The sequence below is a fragment of the Rhinopithecus roxellana genome, chromosome 19 (genome assembly GCF_007565055.1).
Source record: "Rhinopithecus roxellana isolate Shanxi Qingling chromosome 19, ASM756505v1, whole genome shotgun sequence".
NCBI classification, from domain to species: Eukaryota; Metazoa; Chordata; class Mammalia; order Primates; family Cercopithecidae; genus Rhinopithecus; species Rhinopithecus roxellana.
In genome coordinates this window covers 3798858-3826837 of record NC_044567.1, presented here as the reverse complement: position 1 = coordinate 3826837, position 27980 = coordinate 3798858, and the positions used below count along the sequence as shown (strand labels likewise).

The following is a 27980-nucleotide window of genomic DNA, read 5'->3' as shown; positions in this document are numbered from 1 at the left end:
CCTTCTTTCCTTCTTTTCTTCCTCTTTCTTTCTTGCTTTCCTTCCTTTTTTCCTTCTTTTCTTTTTTTGAGAGGGAGTCTTGCTCTGTCGCCCAGGCTCGAGTGCAGTGGCGCAATCTCAGCTCACTGCAAGCTCCGCCTCCTGGGTTCAAGCCATTCACCTGCCTCAGCCTCCCTAGTAGCTGGAACTACAGGCGCCCGCCACCACGCCTGGCTAATTTTTTTGTATTTTTAGTAGAGGCGGGGTTTCACCGTGTTAGCCAGGAGGGTCTCCATCTCCTGACCTCATGATCCGCCCGCCTCGGCCTCTCAGAGTTCTGTGATTACAGGTGTGAGCCACTGTGCTCACCTTCCTTCTTTTATTTTCTTTCTTTCTTTCTCTCTTTCTTTTCTTTCTTTCTTTCTTTTTTTTTTTGAAACGGTGTCTGGCTCTGTCGCCCAGGCTGGAGTGCAACAGCACGATCTCAGCTCACTGCAACCTCCGCCTCCCAGGTTCAAGCAATTCTCCTGCCTCAGCCTCTCAAGTAGCTGGGATTACAGGCGTGCGTCACCACACCCGGCTAATTTTTTGTATTTTTAGTAGAGACAGGGTTTCACCATATTGGTCAGGCTGGTCTCGAACTTTTTTTTTTTTAGACAGAGTCTCGCTCTGTTGCCCAGGCTGGAGTGCTGTGGTGCGGTCTCGGCTGACTGCAACCACGGCCTCCCAGGTTCAAGCGATTCTCCTGCCTCAGCCTCCCGAGTAGCTGGGATTACAGGTGCGCACCACCACACCCGGCTAATTTTTTGTATTTTTAGTAGACATGGAGGTTTCACCACGTTGGCCAGTCTGCTCTCAAACTCCTGACCTGTGATTCGCCCGCCTCGGCTTCCCAAAGCGCTGGGATTATAGGCGTGAGCCACCGCGCCTAGCCCTGGCCCTTCTTTCATGTTTTAATTCGAGGCAGCTTGGCATGTACTAAGTTTTCAAAAATACATACATTTCCATCTACACTCCGACACCCATCCAATTAGCAAATTGTGTTCACAGCTCTCAGACTCACTCATAGATTTAGAATCTCCCCAGGGACTTGGTCTTAACTGAAGACAAATGAGGTCCTAGAGGGGCTTTTTGTCCTAAAGGTGAGCTGGAATGTGGGAATAACAGTTTTAGCACAAGAGCAAGTTGAAAGTTCCTTCATCTTTTCTGGTGATACTGTGGCTGACAGTATTTGCTGTTAAATGGAATGGTAGTCAGAAAACATCATGGCAGGGGGCACCCGGATTCGAACCGGGGACCTCTTGATCTGCAGTCAAATGCTCTACCCCTGAGCCATACCCCCTCTGTCCGTTATACATTCCTTCCGTGTCCACTTATGGTGACTCAATACAATCAAGTTCCACCCACACGAGTTCTGGCAAGTTTTGTATTCTAAAGCCCCACCTTCTTAATTATCCATCATCTGGTTTGGCTTTTCCATTGGCCACCAATAAACTGAAAGGGAACACTTGAAAAATGACATCCTGGGCCAGGAGGGTGACTCACGCCTGTAATCCCAGCACTCAGGGAGGCCGAGATGAGGTCAGGAGTTCGAGACTAGCCTGACCAAAACGGTGAAACCCCGCCCCCACTAAAAATACGAAATAACTAGCTGGGAGTGGTGGCAGGCACTTGTAATTCCAGCTACTAGGGAGGCTGAGGCAGGAGAATTGCTTGAATCCCTGGAGGCAGAGGTTGCAGTGAGCTGAGATCACACCACTGCACTCCAGTCTGGGCTAACAGAATGAGTCTCTCTCTCTCTCTCCTTCTCTCTCTCTCTATCTCTCTATATATACATATCTATACACATATATGTACATAAACATACACACACACACACACACATAAACCTATGTATATGTTTAGTAAAGACTGTTTCATCATATTGCCCAGGCTGGTCTCAAGTGATCCACCTGCCTGAGCTCAAGCAATTCTCCCATCTCGGCCTCCCAGAGTGCTGGGATTACAGGCGTAGGCCAAGGAGCTTGGCCTTTGCTCTGTTCTTGATGGAAACAATAGCCAGCTCTGACCTGGGGCTCTGCTGACAGCTGGGGAAGTGCTTTATTGAGGTTGAGTAGTGTGGCTCCTTCTTGTCCCACTGGTAGGGGAGAACTGAAGCCCCTCCTTTCAAACCTGGCACTCGTTAGTATGGAGTGCAAGGGTGTAGGCCTGAGAAGCCCTTTCTCCTCTCACCTCCTCTCCAGGGGGAAGAAAAGCCAAGGGTAGAACTGGCTCATTCCTCCAATCTCAGGGAAGAAACAGCACACGTGGAGACACAAATTAAATTTTTTAACGTAAAAACACATTAAGAGTTCATCTAAACATTTGTCTTAGAAATTCAGGTCGATGGTTAGGAAGGGAAAAGATGCTGTTAGAACAGAGGGAAGTGGGTGACCTCTCCAAAGACGGACGTGCTCCGACGGAGGGCTGGAGTGTTCCGGCGGTAGCCAAACCTTCCATTGAACCCATAGATTGGTTTCAGATCAGCATTGTAGTGGTCGTGCCCAGTCACCTGCTGGAGAGAATGCCCTTGGGGGCAAGGAGAGAGAGGCCTGAGCCTGCATTCAGCCCACCTCTTGGCTTCCCCATTCCCCTGGGTGTGGTATGGGATGCCAACCAGGCATAGTCACTTGCATTCCCCATGCCCACAGCTGAACATGCAATCCTCAAATTCCCTGAGCCTCTGGGCTGAAAAGCCAAGGGCTGGTGAGGCTGAGGGACAGAAGGCTTCCTAGAAATAAAACCCCCCACCAGGAATAATTGCAGGAAAACTGTGAATGGTTTGTGCTGGGACAGGAAGGGCCAGAAATTCTGGGTTTGGCAAAGCTTGCTTTTCTCCCACAAGAAATGAGAAAAATCTCACCTTTGCCTCTGACCCATGTGGAAAAAATGGATGAGATCAAGATCAATTGGGCCAAATGGCACAAAGTATCATGTGACTAGAGAAGTGACCCACGATGGTGGAGCTGGGCTGGGAGGAGGGTTTACCCTGTTAGAAAAATATCTCGGCCGGGCGTGGTGGCTCACGCCTGTAATCCCAGCACTTTATGAGGCCGAGGCGGGTGGATCACGAGGTCAGGAGCTCGAGACCATCCTGGCTAACACAATGAAACCCTGTCTGTACTAAAAATACAAAAAATTAGCTGGGCGTGGTGGCAGGTGCCTGTAGTCCCAGCTACCTGGGAGGCTGAGGCAGGAGAATGGTGTGAACGCAAGAGGCAGAGCTTGCAGTGAGCCGAGATCGTGCCACTGCACTCCAGCCTGGGCAACACAGCAAAACTCAGTCTCAAAAAAAAGAAAAATATCTCTCAACTCTTTCCCATTGTTGTTAACCTGGGCCTGGAAAATGAGCAGGATGCAGCAGTGAGGGGAACAGGGGCTTCAGAGTTGGGAAGAGCAGAATATTTTTGTTCATTTGTTTTTGAGACGGAGTCTCACACTGTCGCCCAGGCTGGAGTGCAATGATGCAATCTTGGATCACTGCAACCTCTGCCTCCTGGATTCAAGAGATTATCCTGCATCAGCCTCTTGAGTAGCTGGGATTATAGGTGCCCGCCAACACGCCTGGCCAATTGTTTGTATTTTTAGTAGAGACGGGGTTTTACTATGTTGGCCAGGCTGGTCTTGAACTCTTAACCTCGTGATCTGCCTGCCTCAGCCTCCCTAACTGCTGGGATTACAGGCATGAGCATGAGCCACTGTACCAGGCCAGGAAGAGCAGAATATTAATTCCAGCTCAGCCCTCTTGCCAAATTACTTTAACTAAAGAAACTTGTTTCCTACCTGTGCTGTGGGGTTAGTATAAGGGTGAAAAGTGCCTAACAAATGGCTCATGTCTATAATGCCAGCACTTTGGGAGGCTGAGGCCAGAGGATCACTTGAGCCTAGGAGTTCAAGACCAGCCTGGGCCACATAGGGAGACTCCATCTGTACAAAAAATAAAAAAATTAACTGAGTGTGGTGGTGCACACCTGTGGGCCCAGCTGCTCAGGAGGCTGCGGTGGGAGGATTGCTCAAGCCCAGGAGGTCAAGACTGCAGTGAGTAGTAATTGTGCTACTGCATTTCTTTTTTTTTTTTTTTTTAAATGGAGTCTTGCTGTGTCGCCCAGGCTGGAGTGCAGTGGCATGATCTTGGCTCATTGCAACCTCCACCTCCTGGGTTCAAGCAGTTCTCCTGCCTCAGCCTCCCAAGTAGCTGGGATTCCAGGCACAAGCCACCACGCCCGGCTAATTGTCTTTTTGTATTTTTAGTAGAGACAGGGTTTAACCAGGTTGGCCAGGCTGGTTTGGAACTCCTGACCTCAAGTGATCCACCCGCCTCAGCCTCCCAAAGTGCTGGGATTACAGGCATGAGCCACCACACTCATCCGTGCTACTGCATTTCATGCAATCCAGTTTGGGTGACAGACTGAGACCATGTCTCAAAAAAAAAAAAAAAAAAAAAAAATTGGGGCCTGACATACAGTACTGGTGCTTATTAACTAATATCAGGGAGCATTGGGGCACCATATGCTCATGTATGTGAAGAAAACCTGGAAGGATGCAGTCCCTTAGCCTCTTCCCCTCAACCAGGCCTCGCTATGGCCCAGGAACCATGATGAGGCTGGAAAGGGAGGCAGCACTTGCCTGTCCCTGCCCAATTTCTCCTGTTGAGGTATCTCTGTCCTTGCCCGAAGATGTGGATATAGTCTACTATCCAGCCATCCCTTCCTGTACCGCCATGATCCTGAAAGTGGGGAAGAGAATACAGAAGACTGTCAGCTACAATGTTGAGGGGGGCACAGTGCAAACTGCCCTGGGGTTTGCTGTGGGGAGAGGGAAGAGGACAGAGCCTTAGGTAACTGGGGCAGACAGACTAAATATATTTAAGAACCAGCCCAGGCGCAGTGGCTCAGGCCTGTAATCCCAGCACTTTGGAAGGCCGAGGTGGGTGGATTACCTGAGGCCAGGAGTTCAAGACTAGCCTTGCCAACATGGCGAAACCCCATCTCTACTAAAAATACAAAAAATTAGCTGGGCATGGTGGCAGGCGTCTGTAATCCCAGCTGCTCAGGAGGCTGAGGCAGTAGAATTGCTTGAACCCTGGGGCAGAAGTTGCAGTGAGCCAAGATCTGGCCATTGCACTCCAGCCTGGGCAACAAGAGCCAAACTCCGTCTCAAAAAAAAAAAGAAGAACCTATTGCCTCTCAGGGAGGGGCAGTTGAGCTTGGCAGCTGAAGGCTCAGTCTCTGCTGCCAGACAGGCTGGGTTCTAACTCTAGCTCAACCATTAACAGGCTTTGTGAACTTGGGCCAATTACACAGCTTTTCTGGGCCTCAATTTCCCCATCAGTAAAAGGAATATTGCTGTGAGGTTTGTTTTTTGAGACATGGTCTCACACTGTCGCCCAGGCTGGAGTGCAGTGTTGCCACCTTGGCTCACTGCAACCTCTGCCTCCTGGGTTCAAACAATTCTCCTGCCTCAGCCTCCTGAGTAACTAGGATTACAGGCATGCGCCACCATGCCCAGCTAATTGGCCAGGCTGGTCTCAAACTCTTGAACTCAGGTGATCCACCCGCCTCAGCCTCCCAAAGTGCTGGGATTACAGGATTGAGTCACTGCAGCGGCCTGCTGTGAGACTTAAGTGGTTTTGGTCAGATAAAGGGCCTGGCATAATGAAGTTGTATAAATGTTATCTTTATTTAAATGAAAATAATACCTACCACAAATGGTGGTTTTGACAATAATACTTTTAAAATTAAACAGGTTGGTTGGGAGCGGTGGCTAACACCTATAATCCCAGCACTGTGGGAGGCCAAGGCAGGAGGATCACCTGAGGTCAAGAGTTGGAGACCACCCTGGCCAACATGGCGAAACCCCTACTACAAATACAAAAATTAACCAGGTGTAGTGGCGTGTGCCTATAATCCCAGCTACTCAAGAGGCTGAGGCAGGAGAATCACTTGAACCCGGGAGACAGAGGTTGCAGTGAGCTGAGATCATGCCACTGTACTCCAGTCTGGGAGATAGAGTGAGACTCCCTCTCAAAAACAAACAAACAAAAAAACAGACTGGGCACAGTGGCTTGTGCCTATAATCCCAGCACTTTAGGAGGCTGAGGCAAGAGGATTGCTTGAACCCAGAAGTTTGAGACCAGCCTAGGTAACATGGTCAGACCCATCTCAACAAAACACTAAAAGATTGCGGCTGGGTATGGTGGCTCACGTCTGTAATCTCAGCACTTTGGGAGGCCAAGATGGGCAGATCACAAGGTCAGGAGTTCGAGACCAGCCTGGCCAACATGGTGAAACCCCATCTCTACTAAAACTACAAAATATTAGCTGGGTGTTGTGGCAGGTGCCTGTAATCTCAGCTACTTGGGAGGCTGGGGCAGGAGAATCGCTTGAACCCGGGAGGCTGAGGTTGCAGTGAGCCGAGATCACACCACTGTACTCCAACCTGGGCGACAGGGTGAGACTCTGCCTCAAAAAAAAAAAAAAAAAATTAAAAGATTAGCCACTGGGCATGGTAGCACACGCCTATAGTCCCACCTACTCAGGAGGCTGAGACTGGAGGATTTCTTAAGCCCAGCAGTTCGAGGCTGCAGTGAGCTGTGCCACTGCACTTCCAGCCTGGGTGACAGAGTGGCACTCTGTCTCGAAAAAGAAAATTGGAAAGCTTTTTCAAGGCCGGGTGCGGTGGCTCACGCCTGTAATCCCAGCACTTTGGGAGGCTGAGGCAGGTGGATCAGTTGCGGTCAGGAGTTCGAGACCAGCCTGGCCAACATAGTGAAACCCCGTCTCTACTAAAAATACAAAAAATCAGCTGGGTGTGGTGGCGGGCGCTTGTAATCCCAGCTACTTGGGAGGCTGAGGCAGGAGAATCGCTTGAACCTAGGAAGCGAAGGTTGCAGTGAGCCAAGATCAGGCCACTCCACTCCAGCCTGGATGACAGAGTGAGACTCTGTCTAAAAAAAAAGAAAGCTTTTTCAAAATATGTATACCTTATCATTTTCAAGTTTTTAAATACACGGGTTCTTCCTTTTCCCCTCCCCAGACTCTGGTTCCTTCTGTTGTAAAATTACCAGTCGATGCCAGTGTGGTGGCTCATGCCTGTAGTCCCAGCACTTTGGGAGGCTGAGAAGGGCAGATCACTTGAGCTCAGCAGTTCAAGACCAGCCTGGGCAACATGGTGAAACCCGGTCTCTGTAGTCCCAGCTACTGGAGAGGCTGAAGTGGGCGGATCGCTTGAACACGGAAGGCGGAGGTTGCAGTAAGCCAAAATTATGCCACTGCAATCCAGCCAGGGTGACAGAACAAGACCCTGTCTCAAAAAAAAAAAAAAGAAAGAAAGAAAGAAAGAAAAATTGGGCAGGGCGCGGTGATTCATGCCTGAAATCCCAGCACTTTGGGAGGCCGAGGCAAGCAGATCACGAGGTCAGGAGATGGAGACCATCCTGGCTTACACAGTGAAACCCCGTCTCTACGAAAAATACAAAAAATTAGCCGGACATGGTGGCAGGCGCCTGTAGTCCCAGCTACACAGGAGGCTGAGGCGGGAGAATGACATGAACCTGGGAGGCAGAGCGAGACTCCGTCTCAAAAAATAAATAAATAAAATAAAAATTACATGCGTCAACACACATGTGACTCATGTGTGTCCATATACATGCACTGCACAGACCTATGCAAACAAACATTTGGGACTACACACACACACACACACAAACCCCAAGATCTGTTCACAGAATAACCCCATGAGTCCTCCTGTCTCTTCTCCACACCACTGTTGTGTAGAAACACAAATACTGGAAGCGAAATGTTGGGCGGGAATATTGAACCATCAGCAAATAGTCTCGGAATCTTTGATCTGGGGGGTTAGTGTACTCTGCTGGGAAGGGGCCTACACCTAGGAGGGAAAAGGCCAGGGGGAGGAACTGAGGTCCGCAGAGGTTTGAGAGGTGTCCCTCCCTTCAGACCAAAGAACCCAGAGACCAAACCCCACGCCCTGCCACTATGATGTCACAGGAGGAAGGCGTCTCGCCCTGGAAGTCAAGTCAATTCCCTTTGTCTTACTCACTGAGGTCACACGGATTTTCGCGTATTTAGAGAATTTGCGGTGTGAGGTCACCCTAGAGGGCGGGTCTGTAACGTCACAAAGGACAAAGAGACGACTGGTTTGGGAGAAGCTGGCTTTGAGCCCTATCCCCTTGCCTTGCAGAAACCCGGAATGAGTCTGTTCTCAAATTCGGGGCTGGAAGGCCATTCTGTGACGGGACCTTGCGCTCAACACCTGTCCTCCCTCCACTGCAGTCCTCCGGCTTCATTAAGAAAACTGGGAGGCCGGGCGCGGTGGCTCAAGCCTGTAATCCCAGCACTTTGGGAGGCCGAGACGGGCGGATCACGAGGTCAGGAGATCGAGACCATCCTGGCTAACACGGTGAAACCCCGTCTCTACTAAAAATACAAAAAAAAAACTAGCCGGGCGAGGTGGTGGGCGCCTGTAGTCCCAGCTACTTGGGAGGCTGAGGCAGGAGAATGGCGTAAACCCGAGAGGCGGAGCTTGCAGTGAGCTGAGATCTGGCCACTGCACTCCAGCCCGGGCGACAGAGCGAGACTCCGCCTCAAAAAAAAAAAAAAAAAAAAAGAAAACTGGGAGGCGGTGGCGGGAGAATAGTGTGAGCCCAGGAGTTCAAGAGCAGTCTGGGTAACATGGCGAGACCCCTTCTCTACAAAAAAAAAAAAAATTAGCCGGGCGGGGTGGCGCGCGCCTGTAGTCCCGGCTAATCACGAGGCTGAGGTGGGAGGATCCCTTGACCCTGGGAGGTGGAAGCTGCAGTGAGCCATGACCGCACCACTGCACTCCAGCCTGGGCAAGAGTGAGACCCTGTAATTACAGGCTCAAACCTGTAATCCCAGTCTGGGTAACATGGTGAAACCCCGTCTCTACCAAAAACACCAAAATTAGTCTGGCTTCGTGGCGTGCCTGTAATCCCAGCTACTCCCGATGTAGGAGAATCGCTTAAACCCAGGAGGCAGAGGTTGCCGTGAGCCAAGATGGTGCCACTCACTACACTCCAGCCTGGGCGACAGAGCGAGACTCCGTCTCAAAATAATAATAATAATAATAGATAAAAATTTAAAAAAGAGGCCGGGCGCGGTGGCTCAAGCCTGTAATCCCAGCACTTTGGGAGGCCAAGACGGACGGATCACGAGGACAGAAGATCGAGACCATCCTGGCTAACATGGTGAAACCCCGTCTCTACTAAAAAATACAAAAAACTAGCCGGGTGAGGTGGCGGGCGCCTGTAGTTCCAGCTACTTCGGAGGCTGAGGCAGGAGAATGGCGTAAACCCGGGAGGCGGAGCTTGCAGTGAGCTGAGATCCAGCCACTGCACTCCAGCCCGGGCGACAGAGCGAGACTCCGTCTCAAAAAAAAAAACAAAAAAAATTTAAAAAAGAAAAGAAAGTAAACTGAGGAGGTGAAAGTGGCAGAGTCGTCTTTGTGGTGAGGACGCTGGAGTGAAGATTTAGGGAGGAGTGTGGGGTCTTCCAGGAAGCTCGTGTACCTGATCAGTTTTCCGCAAAACGGGCGGAACCACGTGGCTCTGGAAGTAGCTGCGGGCGTGGTAGTCCTGCTGCGCATTGTAGGGCGGAATCGCTGACCACAGCTTGGGCCTAGAGCGCCCATAAGCGCGGGCAGTGGTGCTCACAGCCACTCCGTCCAAGATAAAGCCTTTCTCCAGTCGCAGGCGACACTCGCTCAGGTATGCCATCCCAACCACTGTAGCCTTGGAGGGCCTTTCTGGAGGGAATGAGGACCCTAGGTGGGGACACCCCTGTGCATTGTTACGTGATGTCAAGGACCCCTGCAACACAAACCCTATTGTCTCCACTCACCCTGGGTTGACCGGTGGGTCCTTAAGGCAGTGGGGGAAGTTTGCTTGCTTGGTCCCAGAGGAAGTTGACCAGAGACTGACTATGCAAGAGGAGTTGGAAAGTGAAGGGGAGGACACTGGATAACTGATTGTGGGCAGTTGGTGTGCAATTAGGCCCCGTTCCCCCAGTTTTCCTTTAAGGTGAGTATTCTCTTTTCCCACGGTATTACATGCTATTTCCTCAGCTCAGTTTTGTTGAAAAGCTTGTACCCGGAATTGATCAGAAAGTTCAGATTGCACCTACTTCCAATTCTCATTTTACAGAGCTAGAGGTTGAAGCTTAGAAAGGTTCCCTAGGCCAGGAGCGTTGGCTCATGCCAGGAACCCCAGCATTTTGGGAGAACGAGGCGGGGGTATCGCTTGAGCCCAGGAATTTAAGACCAGCGTGGGCAATACAGCGAAACCCCATCTCTACTGAATAAATGAATACTTAGCTGAGTGTGGTGGCACGCACCTGTGGACCCAGCTGCACTGCAGGCTGAGCCATGGAGGTGGAGGCTGCAGTGAGCCATGATTGTGCCACACTCAAGCCTGGATGAGAGGAGACCCTGTCTCAAAAGACCGAAAAAAAAAAAAAAAAAAAGGTCGGGTGCGGCGGCTCACGCTTGTAGTCCTAGCACTTTGGGAGGCCGAGACGGGCAGATCACGAGGTCAGGAGATCGAGACCATCCTGGCTAACACGGTGAAACCCCATTTCTACTAAAACTACACAAAATTAGCAGGGCGTGGTGGCGGACGTCTGTAGTCCCAGCTACTCGGGAGGCTGAGGCAGGAGAATGGCGTGAATCCGGGAGGTGGAGCTTGCGGTGAGCCGGGATCGCGCCACGGCACTCCAGCCTGGGTGACAGAGCGAGACTCCGTCTCAAACAAACAAACAAACAAAAAACAAAGAGATTCCCCAAATCCAGTTAGCTGACTTCCAGTTAGTCCAGTTAACAATTATCCTGCCCCACCCAAATTAACATTATTTATTTACTTATTCTTTTTATTTATTTATTTATTTTGAAGACAAAGTCTCACTCTGTCACCCAGGTTAGAGTGCAGTGGCTCAGTCCCGGCTCACTACAACCTGTGCCTCCCAGGTTCAAGCAATTCTCTGCCTCAGCCTCCTGAGTAGCTGAGATTACAGGCACCCGCCACTAAGCCTGGCTAATTTTGGTATTTTTAGTAGAAACGGGATTTCGCCATGTTGGCCAAGCTGGTCTCGAACTCCTGACCTCAAATTATTAGCCCGCCTCGGCCTCCTAAAGTGCTGGGCTTACAGGCATGGGCCACTGTGCCTGGTCTATTTTATGTATACATATTTAAATATAAATATAAAATATTTTATATTTATATTTTATATATTAAAAATATATATATATATAGTTTTTTTTAGATGTCACCCAGACTGGAGTGTAGTGGCACGATCTCAGCTCACTGCAACCTCTGCCTCCCGAGTTCAATCAATTATCCTATGTCAGCCTCCTGAATAGCTGAGATTACATGCCTGTGCCACCACCCCAGACGAATTTTTTTTTTTTTTTTTGAGATGGAGTCTCACTCTGTTGCCCAGGCTGGAGTGCAGTGGCGGGATCTCAGCTCACTGCAACCTCCCGGGTTCAAGCGATTCTCCTGCCTCAGCTTCCTGAGTAGCTGGGATTACAAGCGTACGTCACCACTCGTGGCTAATTTTTGTATTTTCAGTAGAGCTGGGGCTTCACCATGTTGGCCAGACTGGTCTTGAACTCCTGACCTCAGGTGATCCACCCACCTTGGCCTCCCAAAGTGCTGGGATTACTGGCATGAGCCTCATGCCCCACCACCTAGCTAATTTTTGTATATATATATATACATATATATATATATATATATATTTTTTTTTTTTTTTTTTTGAGATGGACTTTCACTCTTCTTGCCCAGGCTGGAGTGCAATGGTGCCATCTCAGCTCACTGCAACCTCCACCTCCCAGGTTCAAGTGATTCTCCTGCCTCAGCCTCCCTAGTAGCTGGGATTACAGGCATTTGCCACCATGCCTGGCTAATTTTGTATTTTTAGTAGAGACGGGCTTTCTCCATGTTGGTCAGGCTGGTCTCAAACTCCCAACCTCAGGTGATCCGACTGCCTCAGCCTCGCAAAGTGCTGGGATTACAAGCATGAGCCACCGCGCCCGGCCATTAATTTTTGTATTTTTATTATTATTTTTTTTTATTTTTTTGAGATGGAGTCTTGCTGTGTTGCCCAGGCTGGAGTGCAGTGGCGTGATCTTGGCTCACTGCAACCTCTGTCTCCTGGGTTTACAGGTGCACGCCACCATGCCCAGCTAATTTTTATATTTTTTCTAGAGACAGGGTTTCACCAGGCTGGTCTTGAACTGCTGACCTCATGTGAGTTGCCTGCCTCGGTCTCCGAAAGTGCTGGGATTACAGGCGTGAGTAATTTTTGTATTTTTAGTAGAAACGGTTTCACCATGTTGGCCAGGCTGGTCTCAAAATCCTGACCTCTAGTGATCCTCCCGCCTTGGCCTCCCAAAGTGCTGTGATTACAGGTGTGAGCCACCATGCCCGGCCCCATCCCAATTATTTTCATCCACTATTATTTATGCTTCTTTTTTCCCCCTCAAGACATGGTTTCACTCCAATTTCCCAGGCTGGCATGCAGTGTTGTGATCTTGACTCACTGCAACCTCTGCCTCCCGGGCTCGAGCGATTCTTCTGCCTCAGCCTCCAGTTAGCTGGGATTACAAGCACATGCCACCAGGCCCGGCTAATTTTTCTATTTTTTATAGAGACAGGGTTTCACTATGTTAGCCAGACTGGTCTTGAACTCCTGAGCTCAAGTAATCAGCCCACTTTGGCCTCCCAAGCTGGGAAGATTATAGCCATGAGCCACCAGGACTGGCCTTATCTGTTCTTTAAAGTAACAAAACAGTGGGGGGAAACATTACCATATTTTTCCTCCAGCTAATTTTCTTTTTCATTTTCCTTTAGTTTCCACATACAGCAATGGATCTAGCTAATTATATAAATTATGTATCTTATTATTTTATTTATTTCTGAGACAGAGTCTCACTCTGTCGCCTCGGCTGCAGTGCAATGGAGCCATCTAGGCTAACTGCAGCCACCGCTTCCTGGGTTCAAGCGATTCTCCTGCCTCAGCCCCCAGAGTAGCTGGGAGTACAGATACACACAACCACACCCAGCTAATTTTTTTGTAGAGATGGAGGTGTTGTTTGTTTTATTTTGTTTTTGTTTTTGTTTTGAGACAGAGTCTCATTCTGTCACCCAAGCTGGAGTACAATTGCGTGATCTTGGCTCACTGCAACTTCTGCCTCCTGGGTTCAAGTGATTCTTCTGTCTCAGTCTCCTGAGTAGCTGGGGTTACAGGCGCCCGCCACCATGCCCAGCTAATTTTTGTATTTTTAGTAGAGATGGGGTTTCACCATTCTGGCCGGGCTGGTCTTGAACTCCTGACCTCGTGATCTGCCCATCTCAGCCTCCCAAAGTGCTGGGATTACAGGCGTGAGCCACCATGCCAGGCCTTGTTTTTTTGTTTTGTTTTTGTTTTTTCTTTGAGATGGAGTTTCACTCTTATAGCCAAGGCTGGAGTGCAATGGTGCGATCTCGGCTCACTGCAACCTGTCTCCTGGGTTCAAGCGATTCTCCTGCCTTAGCCTCCCAAGTAGCTGGGATTACAGGCATGCACCACCATACCCAACTGATTTTGTATTTTTAGTAGAGACGGGGTTTCACCATGTTGGTCAGACTAGTCTTGAACTCCTGACCTCAGGTGATCTACCCACCTTGGCCTCCCAAAGTGCTGGGATTACAGGCATGAGCCACCATGGCCGTTGTTTTGTTTTTTTGAGACGGAGTCTGGGTATTGTCACCACGCTGGAATGCAATGGCGCGATTTTGGCTCACTGCAACCTCCGCCTCCTGGGTTCAAGCGATTCTCCTGCCTCAGCCTCCTGAGTAGCTGGGATTACAGGCACCCATCACCACACCCAGCTAATTTTTGTATTTTTAGTAGAGATGGGTGTTTCACCATGTTGGCCAGGCTGATATGGAACTCCTGACCTCAGGTGATCCACCTGCCTTGGCCTCTCAAATTGTTGGGATTACAGGCGTGAGCTTCTGCGCCCGGCCGAGATGGAGTGTTTTTTTGTATGTTTTTTTTGGGGGGGGGGACGGTGTCTCGCTCTGTCGTCCAGGCTGGAGTGCAGCAGCGCAATCTTGGCTCACTGCAAGGTCTGCCTCCTGGATTCACGCCATTCTCCTGCCTCAGCCTCCCGAGCAGCTGGGACTACAGGGGCCCGCCGCCAAGCCCGGCTAAATTTTTTTATGTATTTTTAGTAGAGATGGGGTTTCACCATGTTAGCCAGGATGGTCTTATCTCCTGACCTCGTGATCTGCCTGCCTTGGCCTCCCAAAGTGCTGGGGTTACAGGCGTGAGCCACTGGGCCTGGCCTGTTTTGTTTTTTTCATAGAGACAGTTTTGCCCAGGCTGGAGTGCAGTGCAGTGGTGTGATCATTGCTCACTGCAGCCTTGACCTCCTGGGCTCAAGTGATCCTCCCACCTCAGCCTCCAGAGTAGCTGAGACTAAAGGTGCACACCACCACACCCAGCCAATTTTTTGTGTGCCTGTAGCTAGACTTGATTGCTCATCTCAGCCTCCAGAGTAGCTGGGATAATGGGCATGCTCCACTAGGTCTTGTAGTGAATTTACTATTTTGTATATTTACTACTATTTTTATTATGAAAGTACATGTTTTACTGTTCAAGTTGCAAGCTCCTATAAATCAGATCTGATATCTTGAATCCATTCTATTAAAACTTTTACCTAGAAAAAACTTGCAGGTAAATGATGACAAAGGAAAAGTATATATAAATCTGGCCAGGCGCAGTGGCTCACACCTGTAATCCCAGCACTTTGGGAGGCCGAGTGGGGCGGAACACCTGTGGTTGGGAGTTGGAGACCAGCCTGATCAACATGGAGAAACCCTGTCTCTACTAAAAATACAGTTAGCCAGACGTGGTGGTGCACGCCTGTAATTCCACCTACTTGGGAGGCTGAGGCAGGAGAATCGCTAGGACCCAGGAGGCAGAGGTTGCAGTGAGCTGAGATTGTACCACTGCACTCCAACCTGGGCAATAAGAACCCAGGAGTCTCTTGGAGCCCAGGAGTGAAACGGAGTCTGGCTGGCTCACTGCAACCTCCGCCACTGCAACCTCTGCCTCTTGGGTTCAAGCAATTCTCCTGCCCCAGCCTGCCGAGTAATTGGGACTACAGGCATGTGTCACCACGCCCAGCTAATTTTTTATTTTTAGTAGAGACGAGATTTCACCATATTGGCCAGGCTGGTCTTGAACTCCTCATCTCAGGTGATCAGCCCATCTCGGCCTTCCAAAGTGCTGAGATTACAGGTGTGAGCCACCATGCCCAGCTGACAAAGGAAAACATTTAGTGAAATGTAAATATCAAGCTTTTAATCCAAGTCAACAAAAACTCCAAAGCATAAAATGTGAGGTGGGATGCAGTGGCTCACACTTGTAATTGCGGCCCTTTGAAGGCCACAGCAGGAGGATTCCGAGTCCAGCAGTTCAAGGGTATAGTGAGCTTCTATGCTGTCACTGCACTCCAGCCTGGGTGACAGAGCAAGACTGTCTCAGAAAAGAGAAAATTCAAAAATAGCAGTGATTAAGGGTAATACATAAGGATCATATATTGCCATAATATATAAAAATATAAAAGGTGGGCCTAGGGGCTTGTCACACTAAAGCTGACTTGAAATTGACCATACTCAGGGACGTTACGGTCTAACTCTCTCAAACTAGAGATTTAATACTTTTTTTTCCTTTCCCCCGAGACGGAGTTTCGCTCTTGTTGCCCAGGCTGGAGTGCAATCGCAGGATCTTGGCTCACTGCAACCTCCACCTCCAGGGTTCAAGCGATTCTCCTGCCTCAGCCTCCCAAGTAGCTGGGATTACAGTATGCACCACTACGCCTGGCTAATTTTGTATTTAGTAGAGATGGGGTTTCAACATGTTGGACAGGCTGGTCTCGATCTCCTGACCTCAGATGATCCACCCACCTCAGCCTCCTAAAGTGCTGGGATTATAGGCGTGAACTACCGCGCCCAGCCAAGATTTAATTCTTCTAAAACCAAGACTGGTTCAGTCTAGACATGGTACTGGTTCTCAATCTTGGGTGTACCTTGAAATCTCCTGGGAGCTTCACAATTCTGATGTCTGAGTCCTATTCTGCAGTCTGACTAATTGGTCTAGGGTATGAACCAGACACATTTTCAAAAGCTCCAGGTTAGAACAACTCCTCTCTAGGTCTGGTACATTCCATAAACTAGTCATACGACATTAAGGGTAGTTCTTTTTGATACCAAATGGAGCTTGTATTATACCTAACTTACAGGCAGAGACATTTATGGCTGAGTATTTGCAGATACTGATATATGAACACAAACCTTAATCTAAAAACCCTATTTAGTCCACTTCCCCCCAAAGTATTGTTCTAAACGAGTATCCATTTTTCCCAGACACTGGGTATCACCTAAATCAACTCTTACAGAGTTTAGAAACAAATGCTAACAACCTCCTACCTTAAGACCAAGTGCCTTTTTTAACAGGGCTTTATGCCTGTTCAGTTGGCAAAATTTTTATCACATTCTTTCATTCTCAAACTAGAGCTTGGAACATAAATTACACGATCATCCTGTTTGTCCAAACATTTTCATAGCAAAATACCTGTACGTACCATCAACTTAATCACCTTCCACTATGACAGTAAACCTACATGGGAATTACTGTTGTTCTACAAATATTCAGTTTACTCCAAACCTGTTAACTGCTAAAATGTACATATAGACAGGCTCCCATTAACATCAATCCTCAAAATCCCTGTGTGTCCAGGATCTAACTATACGATCTATCTTAACTTCAATGCCTTTTTTTTTTGTGGGGGGTGGGGAACAGAATCTTGCCCTGTCGCTCAGGCTGGAGTGCAATGGTACGATCTCGACTCGCTGCAATCTCCACCTCCCAGGTTCCAGCAATTCTGTCAGCTGAGATTACAGGTGTATACCACCATGCCCAGCTAACTTGTATTTTTAGTAGAGAAGAGGTTTCACCATGTTGGTCAGCCTGGTCTCGAATTCCTGACCTCATGATCCGCCTGCTTTGGCCTCCCAAAGTGTCGGGATTACAGGCGCAAGCCACAGCGCAGCCATTTCAATGCCTTTCTCACTGCAGGAGAAGCTATCTTGTATAGCCAGTCATCAAGCAGTATCTACTATTATTTTTGGGACTCAAAACCCAAATACTTTTTGAAGCCAAAATCAAATACAGCAATTGGAAAATGCCAAAATTCTGCAAACTCACAAAAAAGCAAGCATTGTTTAAAAAAAAAGCGCAGTGTTTCCATTTCACAAAAGCAATGGTCAGGGGTCAGGTCATGTCAAAAAGATTAGAGGCCCGGATGGGCCGATCACTTGAGATCAGGAGTTTGAGTCCAGTTTGGCCAACACGTTGAAACCCCGTCTCCACCAAAAATACAAAACTTAGCCAGGCATGATGGCAGGTGCCTGTAATCCCAGCTACTTGGGAGGCTGAGGCAGGAGAATTACTTGAACCCTGGAGGTGGAGGTTGCAGCGAGCCAAGATCTCCCCACTGCACTCCAGCCTCTGTAACAGTGAGACTCCAAAAGTGTAGAAGTGAACAGGGAGGCAAGCACTGCCAACAAATACTTTTTAATGGGTTTAAAATTTTTATTTTTACAAATATACTGGAGAATCATGCAATGCTGCCAGCATTGGATGCAATCCGGGGCCACAAGTCTGCACACTCCTTTGCTACTGGTCCTGTAATGGCAGAACCTGCATTAAAAAAACAAAAAACAAAAAACAAAAAAACATGTGGGGGACAGGTTAAGACATCATCAAACAGAGGATCCGTGGCCTGTACTTCTAGACAACCCACCCAACCTCAGAGACCTAAGGAACAAGCCAGACTGAGTTCCTACCTTTCATCTCGCCTTTATTGTTCACTATGACCCCTGCATTATCTTCAAAATAAAGAAACACACCATCTTTTCTACGGTATGACTTTCGTTGTCGAATGACCACTGCTGGATGTACTGAGAGAAGAAAAAAGGACAGCAGTCATTAACCTGTCAAGTCGCAACGCCACCACAAAAGCAGTTTCCAGCTAGACAGAATGTACACTCAAGTGTTTCAGACAGTGTAAATATCAATCAATCTTTAAGGTGATCCTCCCACCTCAGCCTCTCCAGTATCTTGGACTACAGCTGCTCACCACCATGCCCAGATTTTTTTTTTACTCCCAAAGTGCTGGGGGTATAGGCATGAACCACAACCATCTATTCACATCTTATAATCAAAGCTGCCAGTATTTTCTCGCAAGTGTAAAACTCTCAGGACGACAATTATCCTTGCCTATGCCTTTTCTAACTTCACCTCACAGGTGGGTTATTAAGATCCCAGTATCGCCGGGCGCGGTGGCTCAAGCCTGTAATCCCAGCACTTTGGGAGGCCGAGACGGGCGGATCACGAGGTCAGGAGATCGAGACCATCCTGGCTAACACGGTGAAACCCCGTCTCTACTAAAAAAATACAAAAAACTAGCCGGGCGACGAGGCGGGCGCCTGTAGTCCCAACTACTCGGGAGGCTGAGACAGGAGAATGGCGTGAACCCGGGAGGCGGAGCTTGCAGTGAGCTGAGAGCCGGCCACTGCACTCCAGCCTTGGTGGCAGAGCAAGACTCCGTCTCAAAAAAAAAAAAAAAAAAAAAAAAAAAAAAAAAAAAAAAAAAAAAAAAAAAAAAAAAGATCCCAGTATCACTGAATTGGGATGTAGAAATGGGACCTGGGACCCCCAACTGCTCCCAGTCCTGGCAATGAGCAGAGACCAAGCTATTCAGATTTATACTGGAAAACAGTTTGAATTCCTGGGCCCAAACACCAGGCTTTATGTTTTACTTTTAATGTTTTACTTTCCAGTGTCATAAGTAACTTTTACACCCATCTGTACTAAAGTGAAAAAGATGCTTTTCCCAACGTTCAAAATCAAGTATCACTACACAGTGAAATATAATGCTTGTGAAGAACTATTGTAGAGTCAGACACACCTGGATTCCAATCTTCACTGATACTAGCGTGGGGTCCTTACACAGAATTTTTATAACGACAGGAAGACTATACAAAAAATAGATAAGTCTAACCAAGTTAGCAATGGGACACACATGAGGTAGCCAATACTTACTGACCCTCCTCTACTTATAAACCATTAAATGCTCACAAGTTCATCAAGTAGACAAATAGACCTGGCCCTTTTGCACATTTCTGTGCTTGTTATTTATTAAGTTCCAAGGGGAGGGGATGTATTCATTTAGCAGAAACAAGGACCAAAAAAGACATTAACAAAATTGGATACGCACAGCTCGTTTTAAAACTGAAGTGTTCTGAGCTCTGTCTGGTCTGTCCCCCCACTGACTGAGACCAACAATCCACTCTCCTGCCATCTCATCTACAAAGTGATGGCCATTTGCTCTGCTCTTCTCTGACAGCTCCCTGGGCCACCAATCAGACCCAGGAAGTGTTCTGAGAAGAGGAAAAAGCCCATGCCATTGCTGAATCACAAGCACAGTGCTACCAAGCCCTCAAGTGGATACCAAGCCCTCAAGTGGATATTAATGGTGAACAAAAAAAGATTTTTTTTTTTTTTTTTTGAGACGGAGTCTTGCTCTGCTGCCCAGGCTGGAGTGCAGTGGCCGGCTCTCAGCTCACTGCAAGCTCCGCCTCCCGGGTTCACGCCATTCTCCTGTCTCAGCCTCCCGAGTAGCTGGGACTACAGGCGCCCGCCTCGTCGCCCGGCTAGTTTTTTGTATTTTTTAGTAGAGACGGGGTTTCACCGTATTAGCCAGGATGGTCTCGATCTCCTGACCTCATGATCCGCCCGTCTCGGCCTCCCAAAGTGCTGGGATTACAGGCTTGAGCCACCGCGCCCGGCCAAAAAAAGATTTCTAACCCAAAGGTTAAAAATCTACTGGAGAGCATCGTGGGGTGGATACATGAATAGGAGCAACTGTAATACATGGCTAACAAATCAACATCACATTTGTAAATCAAGGGATGGCCAGGAACTCTTTAGAAGAGCAAGACATCCCAGGGTAGAGACAGACTAGGCAGGCACAGGAAAAAAGTGCAAGAGCTGAAGTTAAAACGCATCAAACACCAGAAGTTCTAAAGCCAGACAGGACACAAACAGCAAGTATTTTGAGGCCTCCCCCTTTAAATCATATACCTGACAGGAAAACTTTTGAGGGGGTAGTCTGAGATTAAGTAATGAGCAATTAGCTGGGTGTGGTGGCGCACACCTATGATCCCAGCTACTCGGGAGGCTGAGGCAGGACAATCACTTGAGCCGGGGAGATGGAGGTTGCAGTGAACAGAAAGATATGTGCCACTGCACTCCAGCCTGGGCAACAGAGTGAGACTACGTCTCAAAAATAAATAAATAAAAATAAAATAATGAGCAGCTTCTCGTTTTCATTTTCTAATTTTTTTTTTTTTTTTTTTTTTTTGAGAACCCAGGAGGCAGAGGTTGCAGTGAGCCAAGATCGTGCCATTGCACTCCAGTGTGGGCTAAGCGACAGAGGGAGACCCCATCTCAAAAAATAAATAAATAAATAAATCTAAAGTATGGAAATGACAAGATGATGGTCCCCCCTCCAACATAATATGAACAAAAACTTAAGATACTTATCTCACACTGCCTCTCAATGGAAAACAACCTTGAGGCCTTGAAAACTGATCCATTTTCCATTAAAGGAAAGAGTTCCCCCACTACTTATCAGTATTAAGGTGGGCTCAGTGTTTACTCACCCTTTTTTCTGAGCTCTGGTTTGCCTTTCTTGACTGTGGCCATCACCATGTCACCCACACCAGCAGCGGGAAGTCTGTTCAGCCGTCCCTTGATCCCCTTCACGGAGATGATATACAGGTTTTTGGCTCCTACAAAAGAATGTAAATAAAAATGAAAAATGTTGAGGGCCGATCAGCCCGTTCCATCAGTAGAGCATTTCCCAAACAGTCCGAAGTCCCTCCCTCCACTGACTGCCCAAGCAGTTAGTCCTCAAGAACGCCTTGTCACACCACCGATTGAAGCAAACAACACAACATGTTGTCACTTCACCCAAAAGCGATGTTTTCACTCTCCCCTTTCTTGACGGCTCAATAGGTCATTAGGCACAGTCCCACTGAGTGCTTTTAAAAGGGGGAGTATAGCAACATGCAGTCAAAGACCTCACCTGTGTTGTCAGCACAATTGATCACAGCTCCTACCGGAAGACCCAAGGAAATCCGGAATTTCGCACCAGAGGACCCACCACGTCCTGTGGATATAAAGGGAAGGTAAACAGGATAAAGAGATCACTATCTAGACATGGTTCGCAGTTCCCCCTCATACTCTTCAACTGTAATTCACCGCACATACTTTGACAGACTGTACGCTATAGATTAGCTCGCTCGGATTTTACTTATGCCGTCCCCGTGTGCCACCCGATTGTCACGGAAAGTAGCCTATTTCTCACTATGACCACTCTGACATCGAAATTAAGGAACCTAGACGACTCAGCCCTTGTTCCAACTTTCGCAAAACGCAATCGCTCCTGCATAGCATAAGACCGCAGAGGTCGCGCAAACCAGGGCCTAACCCAGTCTAACTTCAACCCCAATACGATAGCCCTATTCGCAGAGCGATCTCGTGGGATCCAGACTATATTCATGTCGGGATCCTGCTATGTCAACTCTCCAGCACCCCATGCCACTTTCGAGGGCCCTGGCAGTGCTCTTGCGATGGCCTGGCTCTCCCTCTCCGGCCTGAAGGAGAGCAAAGCGCCCCAGCTGCCTAGGGCCACCGCTCCTGACGAATCCGCCAGCCACTGCACGACAGATGGTGGAGGATCCTCCAGAAGCAAAACCTCACCTCGCTTCGACATCTTGAACGCCGGAAAAAGGAAAAAAGGAAGTTGATTCAAAGGACGCTGGGATATGAACTTTGACGCCCCGCCCACCTTCGTCACGTGGCCGGTGTTTAAAACTCTGCCTCTTCCGCCTCTGGGCGCTGCCTTATTGCGTATTAAGTTCACGACTTCGCTTTGAGCCCTCTCTGAAGTGGGCGTTGAAGTAGAAGCGCAAGAGATAGGAAATCTCTTCTCCGCGAGCTTAAAAGTAGTTAGGGACGTGGAAGCAGTGATTTGTTAACTTGCTCACGACCTCTTTCGACAACTGAATACGTGCCAGGCACTTATCTGCACACTAGAGAATAGGAATTAAAACACAGTTTGTGCCGTGTGGGGGGTTCCCAAAGAAACAAAGACAGTGGGGGAGGGGGGAGAACCAGCTCTAAACGGTTTCGTTGAATGTAATAAAACTGAGAAGTGCTACAGATCATTCCATCTATGTGTTCTTGGTACCATACCATTCTGTATTTTACATATACAGTATTGCTCTATTTATTGACCCCCCCTCCCCCCAAACACACACACTTGTTTTTTCTTTTTTTGAGACGGAGTCTCGCTCTTGCCCAGGCTGGAGTATAGTGGAGCGCTCTCAGCTCGCTGCAACCTCCGTCTCCTGGGTTCAAGCAGTTCTCTGTCTCAGCCTCAGAGTAGCTGAGACCACAGGCGCCCACCACAACGCTGGGCTAATTTTTGTATTTTTAGTAGAGACGGGGTTTCGCCATGTTGGCCAGGCTGGTCTCGAATTTCTAACCTCAAGTGATCTGCCCGCCTTGGCCTGTCAAAGTGCTGGGATTGCAGGCGTGAGCCCCCGCGCCAGGCCACTTGCTCCTTTCACAGCTTCAGCCGCCCCTTTCTCCTGGGTTCTTCTCGTCCCACGATACATTCATTCAAATACTTATTGAGCTCCTACTTTGTAGCAGGTTCTGTCCAGGGCGTACAGCAGATTACATCGGACAACAAAATAGATCAACATTGTTGTCCTTATGGAGTTTACATTCTGCTGGGGTGCAGGTGAAGGAGGATATTAGACACTAAACAAAAGATATAATAAATAATTGCAGTATGTAGTATGTTAGATGGGGATAAGTATTATAAAAATATAAATAGTATCGCTTCTTGGCCTTTTGGCCAAAATCAAGTGTGAAATACAAATAGTGGCCGGGCCTGGTGGCTCACGCTTGTAATCCCAGCACTTTGGGAGGCCGAGGCCGGTGGATCACGAGGTCAGGAGATCGAGACAAGCCTGGCCAACACAGTGAAACCCCGTCTCTACTAAAAATACAAAAGTTAGCTGGGCATGGTGGCACGCGCCTGTAATCCCAGCTACAGCTACTCAGGAGGCTGAGGCAGGAGAATCGCTTGAACCCGGGAGGCGGAGGTGGCAGGGAGCCGAGATCGCGCTACTGCACTCCAACCTGGGCGACAGAGCTAGACTCCGTCTCAAAAAAAAAAAATATGTATATATATATATATATATATAGCTCTTTGAGGAAGACGCCGTCGTAGGTGTTGCGGATCGCCAATCCTCACGCTCCTGCTCCCGACTCACCGCTGTTAGCTCTCGCCCAGGAACCAGTCGGTCAGGAAGCCGCGCAGTGGCCATGGCTTTTAAGGATACCGGAAAAACACCCATGGAGGCGGAGGTGGCAGTTCACGAATTCGAGTCACTCTAATGAGCCGCACCATAAAAATCCCTGGAGTAGGTGTGTGCTGACTTGATCAGAGGAGCAAAGGAAAAGAATCTCAAAGTGAAAGGACCAGTTCGAATGTCTGCCAAGACTTTGAGAATCACTACAAGAAAAACTCTTTGTGGTGAAGGTTCTAAGACATGGGATCGTTTCCACATGAGAATCCACAAGCGACTCATTGACTTGCGCAGTCCTTCTGAGATTGTTAAGCAGGTTACTTCCATCAGTATTGAGCCAGGAGTTGAGGTGGAAGTCGCCACTGCAGATGCTTAAGTCAACTATTTTAGTAAATTGACTACCAGGTTTTTTGTTTTCTTTTTTCTTTTTTTTTTTCTTTTGAGACAGAGTTTCGCTCTTGTTGCCCAGGCTGGAGGGCAGTGGCGCGGTCGTGGCTCACCGCAACCTCCACGGCCGATATATATATAAATCAGCTGGTAATCGGCCGGGCGCGCTGGCTGACGCCTGTAATCCCGACACTTTGGGAGACCAAGGCAGGCAGATCAGCTGAGGTCAGGAGTTCAAGACCAACATGGCCAAAATGGCGAAACCTGGTTTCTACAAAAATACAAACATTAGCCAGGGGCGGTGGCTCACACCTGTAATCCCAGCACTTTGGGAGGTGGAGGCGGGCGGATCACGAAGTCAGGAGATCGAGACCATCCTGGCTAACACAGTGAACCGCCGTCTCCACAGAAAATACAAAAAATTAGCCGGGCGTGGTGGCGGGCGCCTCTAGTCTCAGCTACTCGGGAGGCTGAGTCAGGAGAATGGCGTGAACCCGGGAGGCGGAGCTTGCAATGAGCCGAGATCTCACCACTGCACTCCAGCCTGGGCGACAGAGTGAGACTCTGTCTCAAAAAAACAAAACAAAACAAAACAAAAACAAGCAAACAAACAAACAAACATTAGCCGGGCATGGTGGCAGGTGGCTGCAATCCCAGTTACTCGGGAGGCCGAGGCAGGAGAATCGTTTGAACCAAGGAGGTGGAGGTTGCAGTGAGCTGAAGTCCTGCTACTGCACTCCAGCCTGGGGTATACAGCCAGGGTCTATCTCAAAAAATATATAAATAAGGCCGAGCACAGTGGCTCACGCCTGTAATCCCAGAACTTTGGGAGGCCAAGGCGGTCAGATCACCTGAGGTTGGGAGTTTGAGACCAGCCTGACCAACTTGGAGAAACCCCATCTCTACTAAAAATATAAAATTAGCCTGGTGTGGTGGCGCATGCCTTTAATCCCAGCTAGTCAGGAGTCTGAGGCAGGAGAATCGCTTGAAACCCGGGAGGCAGAGGTTGCGGTGAGCCGAGATTGCACCATTGCACTCCAGCCTGGGCAACAGGAGAGTTTGAAACTCTGTCTCAAAAAAAATAGATAAACAAAAATGGGGCCGGGGCGGTGGCTCACGCCTGTAATTCCATCACTTTGGGAGGCCAAGGTGGTTATATTACTTGAGGTCAGGAGTTTGAGACCAGCTTGCCCTAAATAGCAAAACTCTGTCTCTACTAAAAATACAGAAATTAGCCAGGCACAGTGGCTCATGCCTATAATTCTATCACTTTGGGAGGCCGAGGCTGGTAGAGTGCCTGAGCTCAGAAGCTGAAGACCCAGCCCAAGCAACATGGCAAAACTCTGTCTCTACTAAAAATACAAAAAATCAGCCAGGCATGGTGCGTGCCTGCAGTCCCCAGCTACTCGGGAAGCTGAGGCACGAGAATCATTGGAACCTAGGAGGTGGAGGTTGCAGTGAGCCAGGATTGCGCCTCTGCACTCCAGCCTGGGCAACAGAGCAAGACTCTGTCTCCAAAAAACAAAAACTAACCAAAATTAGCCGGCCTTGGTGGCACACACCTATAGCCCCAGCTGTTCTGGAGGCTGAGGTGGGAGAATCTCTTGAGCCCGGAAGGCAGAGGTTGCAGTGAGCCAAGATCCCACCACTGCACTCCAGCCTGGGTGAAAAAGCGAGACCCCATCACTAAAAAAAAAAAAAAAAAAAAGAAAAGAAAAGAAAAAAAGAAAGAAGGAGAGAGAGAGAAGGAGTTAGAGGCTTCAGTGGAGGAGGAACACTTGAGGCCATGAGTTGGAAGCTTTAGAGAGCTAGGATCACACCTTTTTTATTTTTATTCTTTAGATAGGGTCTCACTCTGTTGCCCAGACTTCAGACTGGCTGATTGCAGCCTCAACCTCTCAAACTCAAGGGACCCTCCCATCACAGCCTCCCAAAGTGCTGGGATTACAGCATGAGCCACTGTGCCTGGCCTGATCACACCTGTGAATAGCCACTGCACTCCAGTCCGGACAACACAGAAATACCCCATTTTTCTATATACAACAAATACAGCCGGCCGTTGTGGCTCATGCCTGTAATCCCAGCACTTCGGGAGGCCAAGGCGGGCAGATAAACTGAGGTCAGGAGTTCAAGACCAGCCTGGTCAACATGGCAAAACCCTAGCTCTACTAAAAATACAAAAATTAGCTGGGCATGGTGGCACATTCCTATAATCCCAGCTACTTGGGAGGCTGAGGCAGGAGAATGGCTTGAAGCCGGGGAGCAGGGTTTGTGGTGAGCCAAGATCATGCCATTGCACTCCAGCCTAGGCAATAAAGAGTGAAACTCCATCTCAAAATAAATAAATAAATACACATACAGAAAGACAGGAGAGAGAGAGAGAGGATGGTCAGTGTAGGCCTCATTAAAGATATTGACATGAAACCAGGCATAGTGGCTCACATCTGTAATCCCAACACTTTGGGAGGTTGAAGCAGGAGGATCCCTTGAGCCCAGGAGTCTGAGACCCACCTGAGCAACACAGGGAGAGTCCATCTCTACAAAACATTTAAAAATTAGCTGGTGGCACTGGGCACAGCGGCTCATGCCTATAATCCCAGCAATTTGGGAAACTGAGGCAGACAGATCATCTGAGGTCAGAAGTTTGAGACCAGCCTGCCCATCATGGTGAAACTCCATATCTATTAAAAATACAAAAATTAGCCAGGCATGGTGGCGGGCACCTGTAATCCCAAGTACCCAGGAATCTGAGGCAGGAGAATCCCATTTGAACCCGGGAGGCAGAGGTTGCAGTGAGCCCAGATCACGCCACTGCACTCCAGCCTGGGCAACAGAGTGAGATTCTGTCTTAAAATAAAATAAAATAAGCTGGTAGCATGTGAATCTGAGGCAGGAGGATCGCTTAAACCCGGGAGTTGAGGACTGCAGTGAGCTGTGATTGCCGCACTGCACTCCAACCTAGGCTACAGAGGGAAACCCTGTGTCATTTTCCAATAAGAACCCTAAGGCAGGGGTGTGCCTGAACCGAATGAGTACCAGCAAGGAAGCCAGATGTGATTGGACAGGATGAGTGAAGAGCAAAGTAGTAAGAAATGCAGTCAGAAGTAATGGAACAGTGGCTCACACCTGTAATCCCAGCACTTTGGGAGGCCAAGGCGGGTGATCACCTGAGGTCAGGAGTTCAAGACCAGCCTGGCCAACATGGTGAAACCCTGTCTTTACAAAAATACAAAAATTAGCCATGCATGACGGCAGGTGCCTGTAATCCCAGCTACTCAGTGGGTTGAGGCGGGAGAATCATGTGAACCCGGGAGGCGGAGGTTGCAGTGAGCCAAGATCATACCATTGCACTCCAGCCTAGGTGACAGAGCAAGAGCTCTGTTTCAAAAAAAAGGAAGTAATAGAATGAAACCACTGTGGACTTTGGCATTGGCTGAGTGAAATAAGGAACCATTGTTTGATTTTAAGCAGAGGAAGGACATGATTTGACTAATGTGTCAGAAGGATCACTGTGGTTGAGTTGTTGAGACTAGACTGTGGGAGAGAACACAGGGATGGAAGTAAGAAGAGCCATTAGGAAGCTATTGCAGTAACCATGGGAGAAATGATGGTGGTTTGCACTAGAATGGTAGGAGCTGAGGTGATGTGTGGTCAGATTCTGGATGTGTTTTGGAGGTAGCGACAATAAAATGTGAGGTATGAAAGATAGGAATCAAAATGTCTCCAAGGCTTTAGGCCTGAGCAATTGGAAGATATCATTGCCGTCAACCAAGATGGAGAAGGGTATGGTTATAGGAGGAACAGTGTTCTTGTTTGGAACTACCACCACTGTCTGAACAAGAAAATGGGACACAATTAATTCTCTTCTCCCAGGTTCCTAGATCCAGTCACCAAGGTCCATCAACTTGACTCTATTTCCTAAATTTTTCTGCCCATGCCTTCTAAGTTCTGCCTTTGGTTCAAAGCTATTGCATCAGCCTCTATATGGTCAGACCATAATTTCCCACTGCTTAAATTCATGTGCTGCGCAGGCATGGTG

At 48.5% G+C, this 27980-nt stretch overlaps 2 protein-coding genes, 2 non-coding genes and 1 pseudogene across 4 annotated transcripts; 1 reads left to right on the top strand and 4 right to left on the bottom strand.

Moving 5' to 3' along the window:
* Window positions 1-1249: 1249 nt before the first annotated feature.
* TRNAC-GCA lies at window positions 1250-1321 on the bottom strand. Its single transcript has one exon. It is a non-coding gene; the product is annotated as a tRNA-Cys (tRNA).
* Window positions 1322-2286: 965 nt separating this feature from the next.
* On the bottom strand, window positions 2287-9787 carry C19H17orf98 (chromosome 19 C17orf98 homolog). Its single transcript, XM_010379334.2, has 3 exons — window positions 9566-9787; window positions 4645-4744; window positions 2287-2547 (listed from the first exon to the last, which is right to left on the bottom strand). Exons 1-3 carry the CDS (start codon window positions 9770-9772, stop codon window positions 2390-2392), a joined length of 465 nt encoding a protein of 154 aa, XP_010377636.1. The 5' UTR covers window positions 9773-9787; the 3' UTR covers window positions 2287-2389.
* Window positions 9788-17672: 7885 nt separating this feature from the next.
* Window positions 17673-22074, bottom strand: RPL23 (ribosomal protein L23). The gene is made up of 5 exons (XM_010379333.1): window positions 21933-22074; window positions 21256-21339; window positions 20831-20959; window positions 17951-18064; window positions 17673-17804 (listed from the first exon to the last, which is right to left on the bottom strand). The coding sequence occupies exons 1-5, from the start codon at window positions 21943-21945 to the stop codon at window positions 17722-17724; spliced, it is 423 nt and encodes a 140-aa protein (XP_010377635.1). The 5' UTR covers window positions 21946-22074; the 3' UTR covers window positions 17673-17721.
* On the bottom strand, window positions 21090-21224 carry LOC115895038. Its single transcript, XR_004055244.1, has one exon. It is a non-coding gene; the product is annotated as a small nucleolar RNA SNORA21 (small nucleolar RNA).
* Window positions 22075-23570: 1496 nt separating the features above from the next.
* LOC115894916 lies at window positions 23571-23930 on the top strand (annotated as a pseudogene).
* The last annotated feature ends 4050 nt before the right edge of the window (window positions 23931-27980 follow it).

Excerpts from the sequence above, each read along its gene's own strand:
- C19H17orf98 (XM_010379334.2), bottom strand. The coding sequence starts at position 9,772 with ATGGCATACCTGAGCGAGTGTCGCCTGCGACTGGAGAAAGGCTTTATC. Across the intron at positions 4,745-9,565 it reads TTTTGCGGAAAACTGATCAG|GATCATGGCGGTACAGGAAG; the intron begins GTACACGAGCTT and ends CCCCACTTTCAG. Across the intron at positions 2,548-4,644 it reads GAGAAATTGGGCAGGGACAG|GGCATTCTCTCCAGCAGGTG; the intron begins GCAAGTGCTGCC and ends CTTGCCCCCAAG.
- RPL23 (XM_010379333.1), bottom strand. Across the intron at positions 18,065-20,830 it reads ACCAGAGCTCAGAAAAAAGG|TACATCCAGCAGTGGTCATT; the intron begins GTGAGTAAACAC and ends TTCTTCTCTCAG. Across the intron at positions 17,805-17,950 it reads CAATAAAGGCGAGATGAAAG|GTTCTGCCATTACAGGACCA; the intron begins GTAGGAACTCAG and ends TTTTTAATGCAG.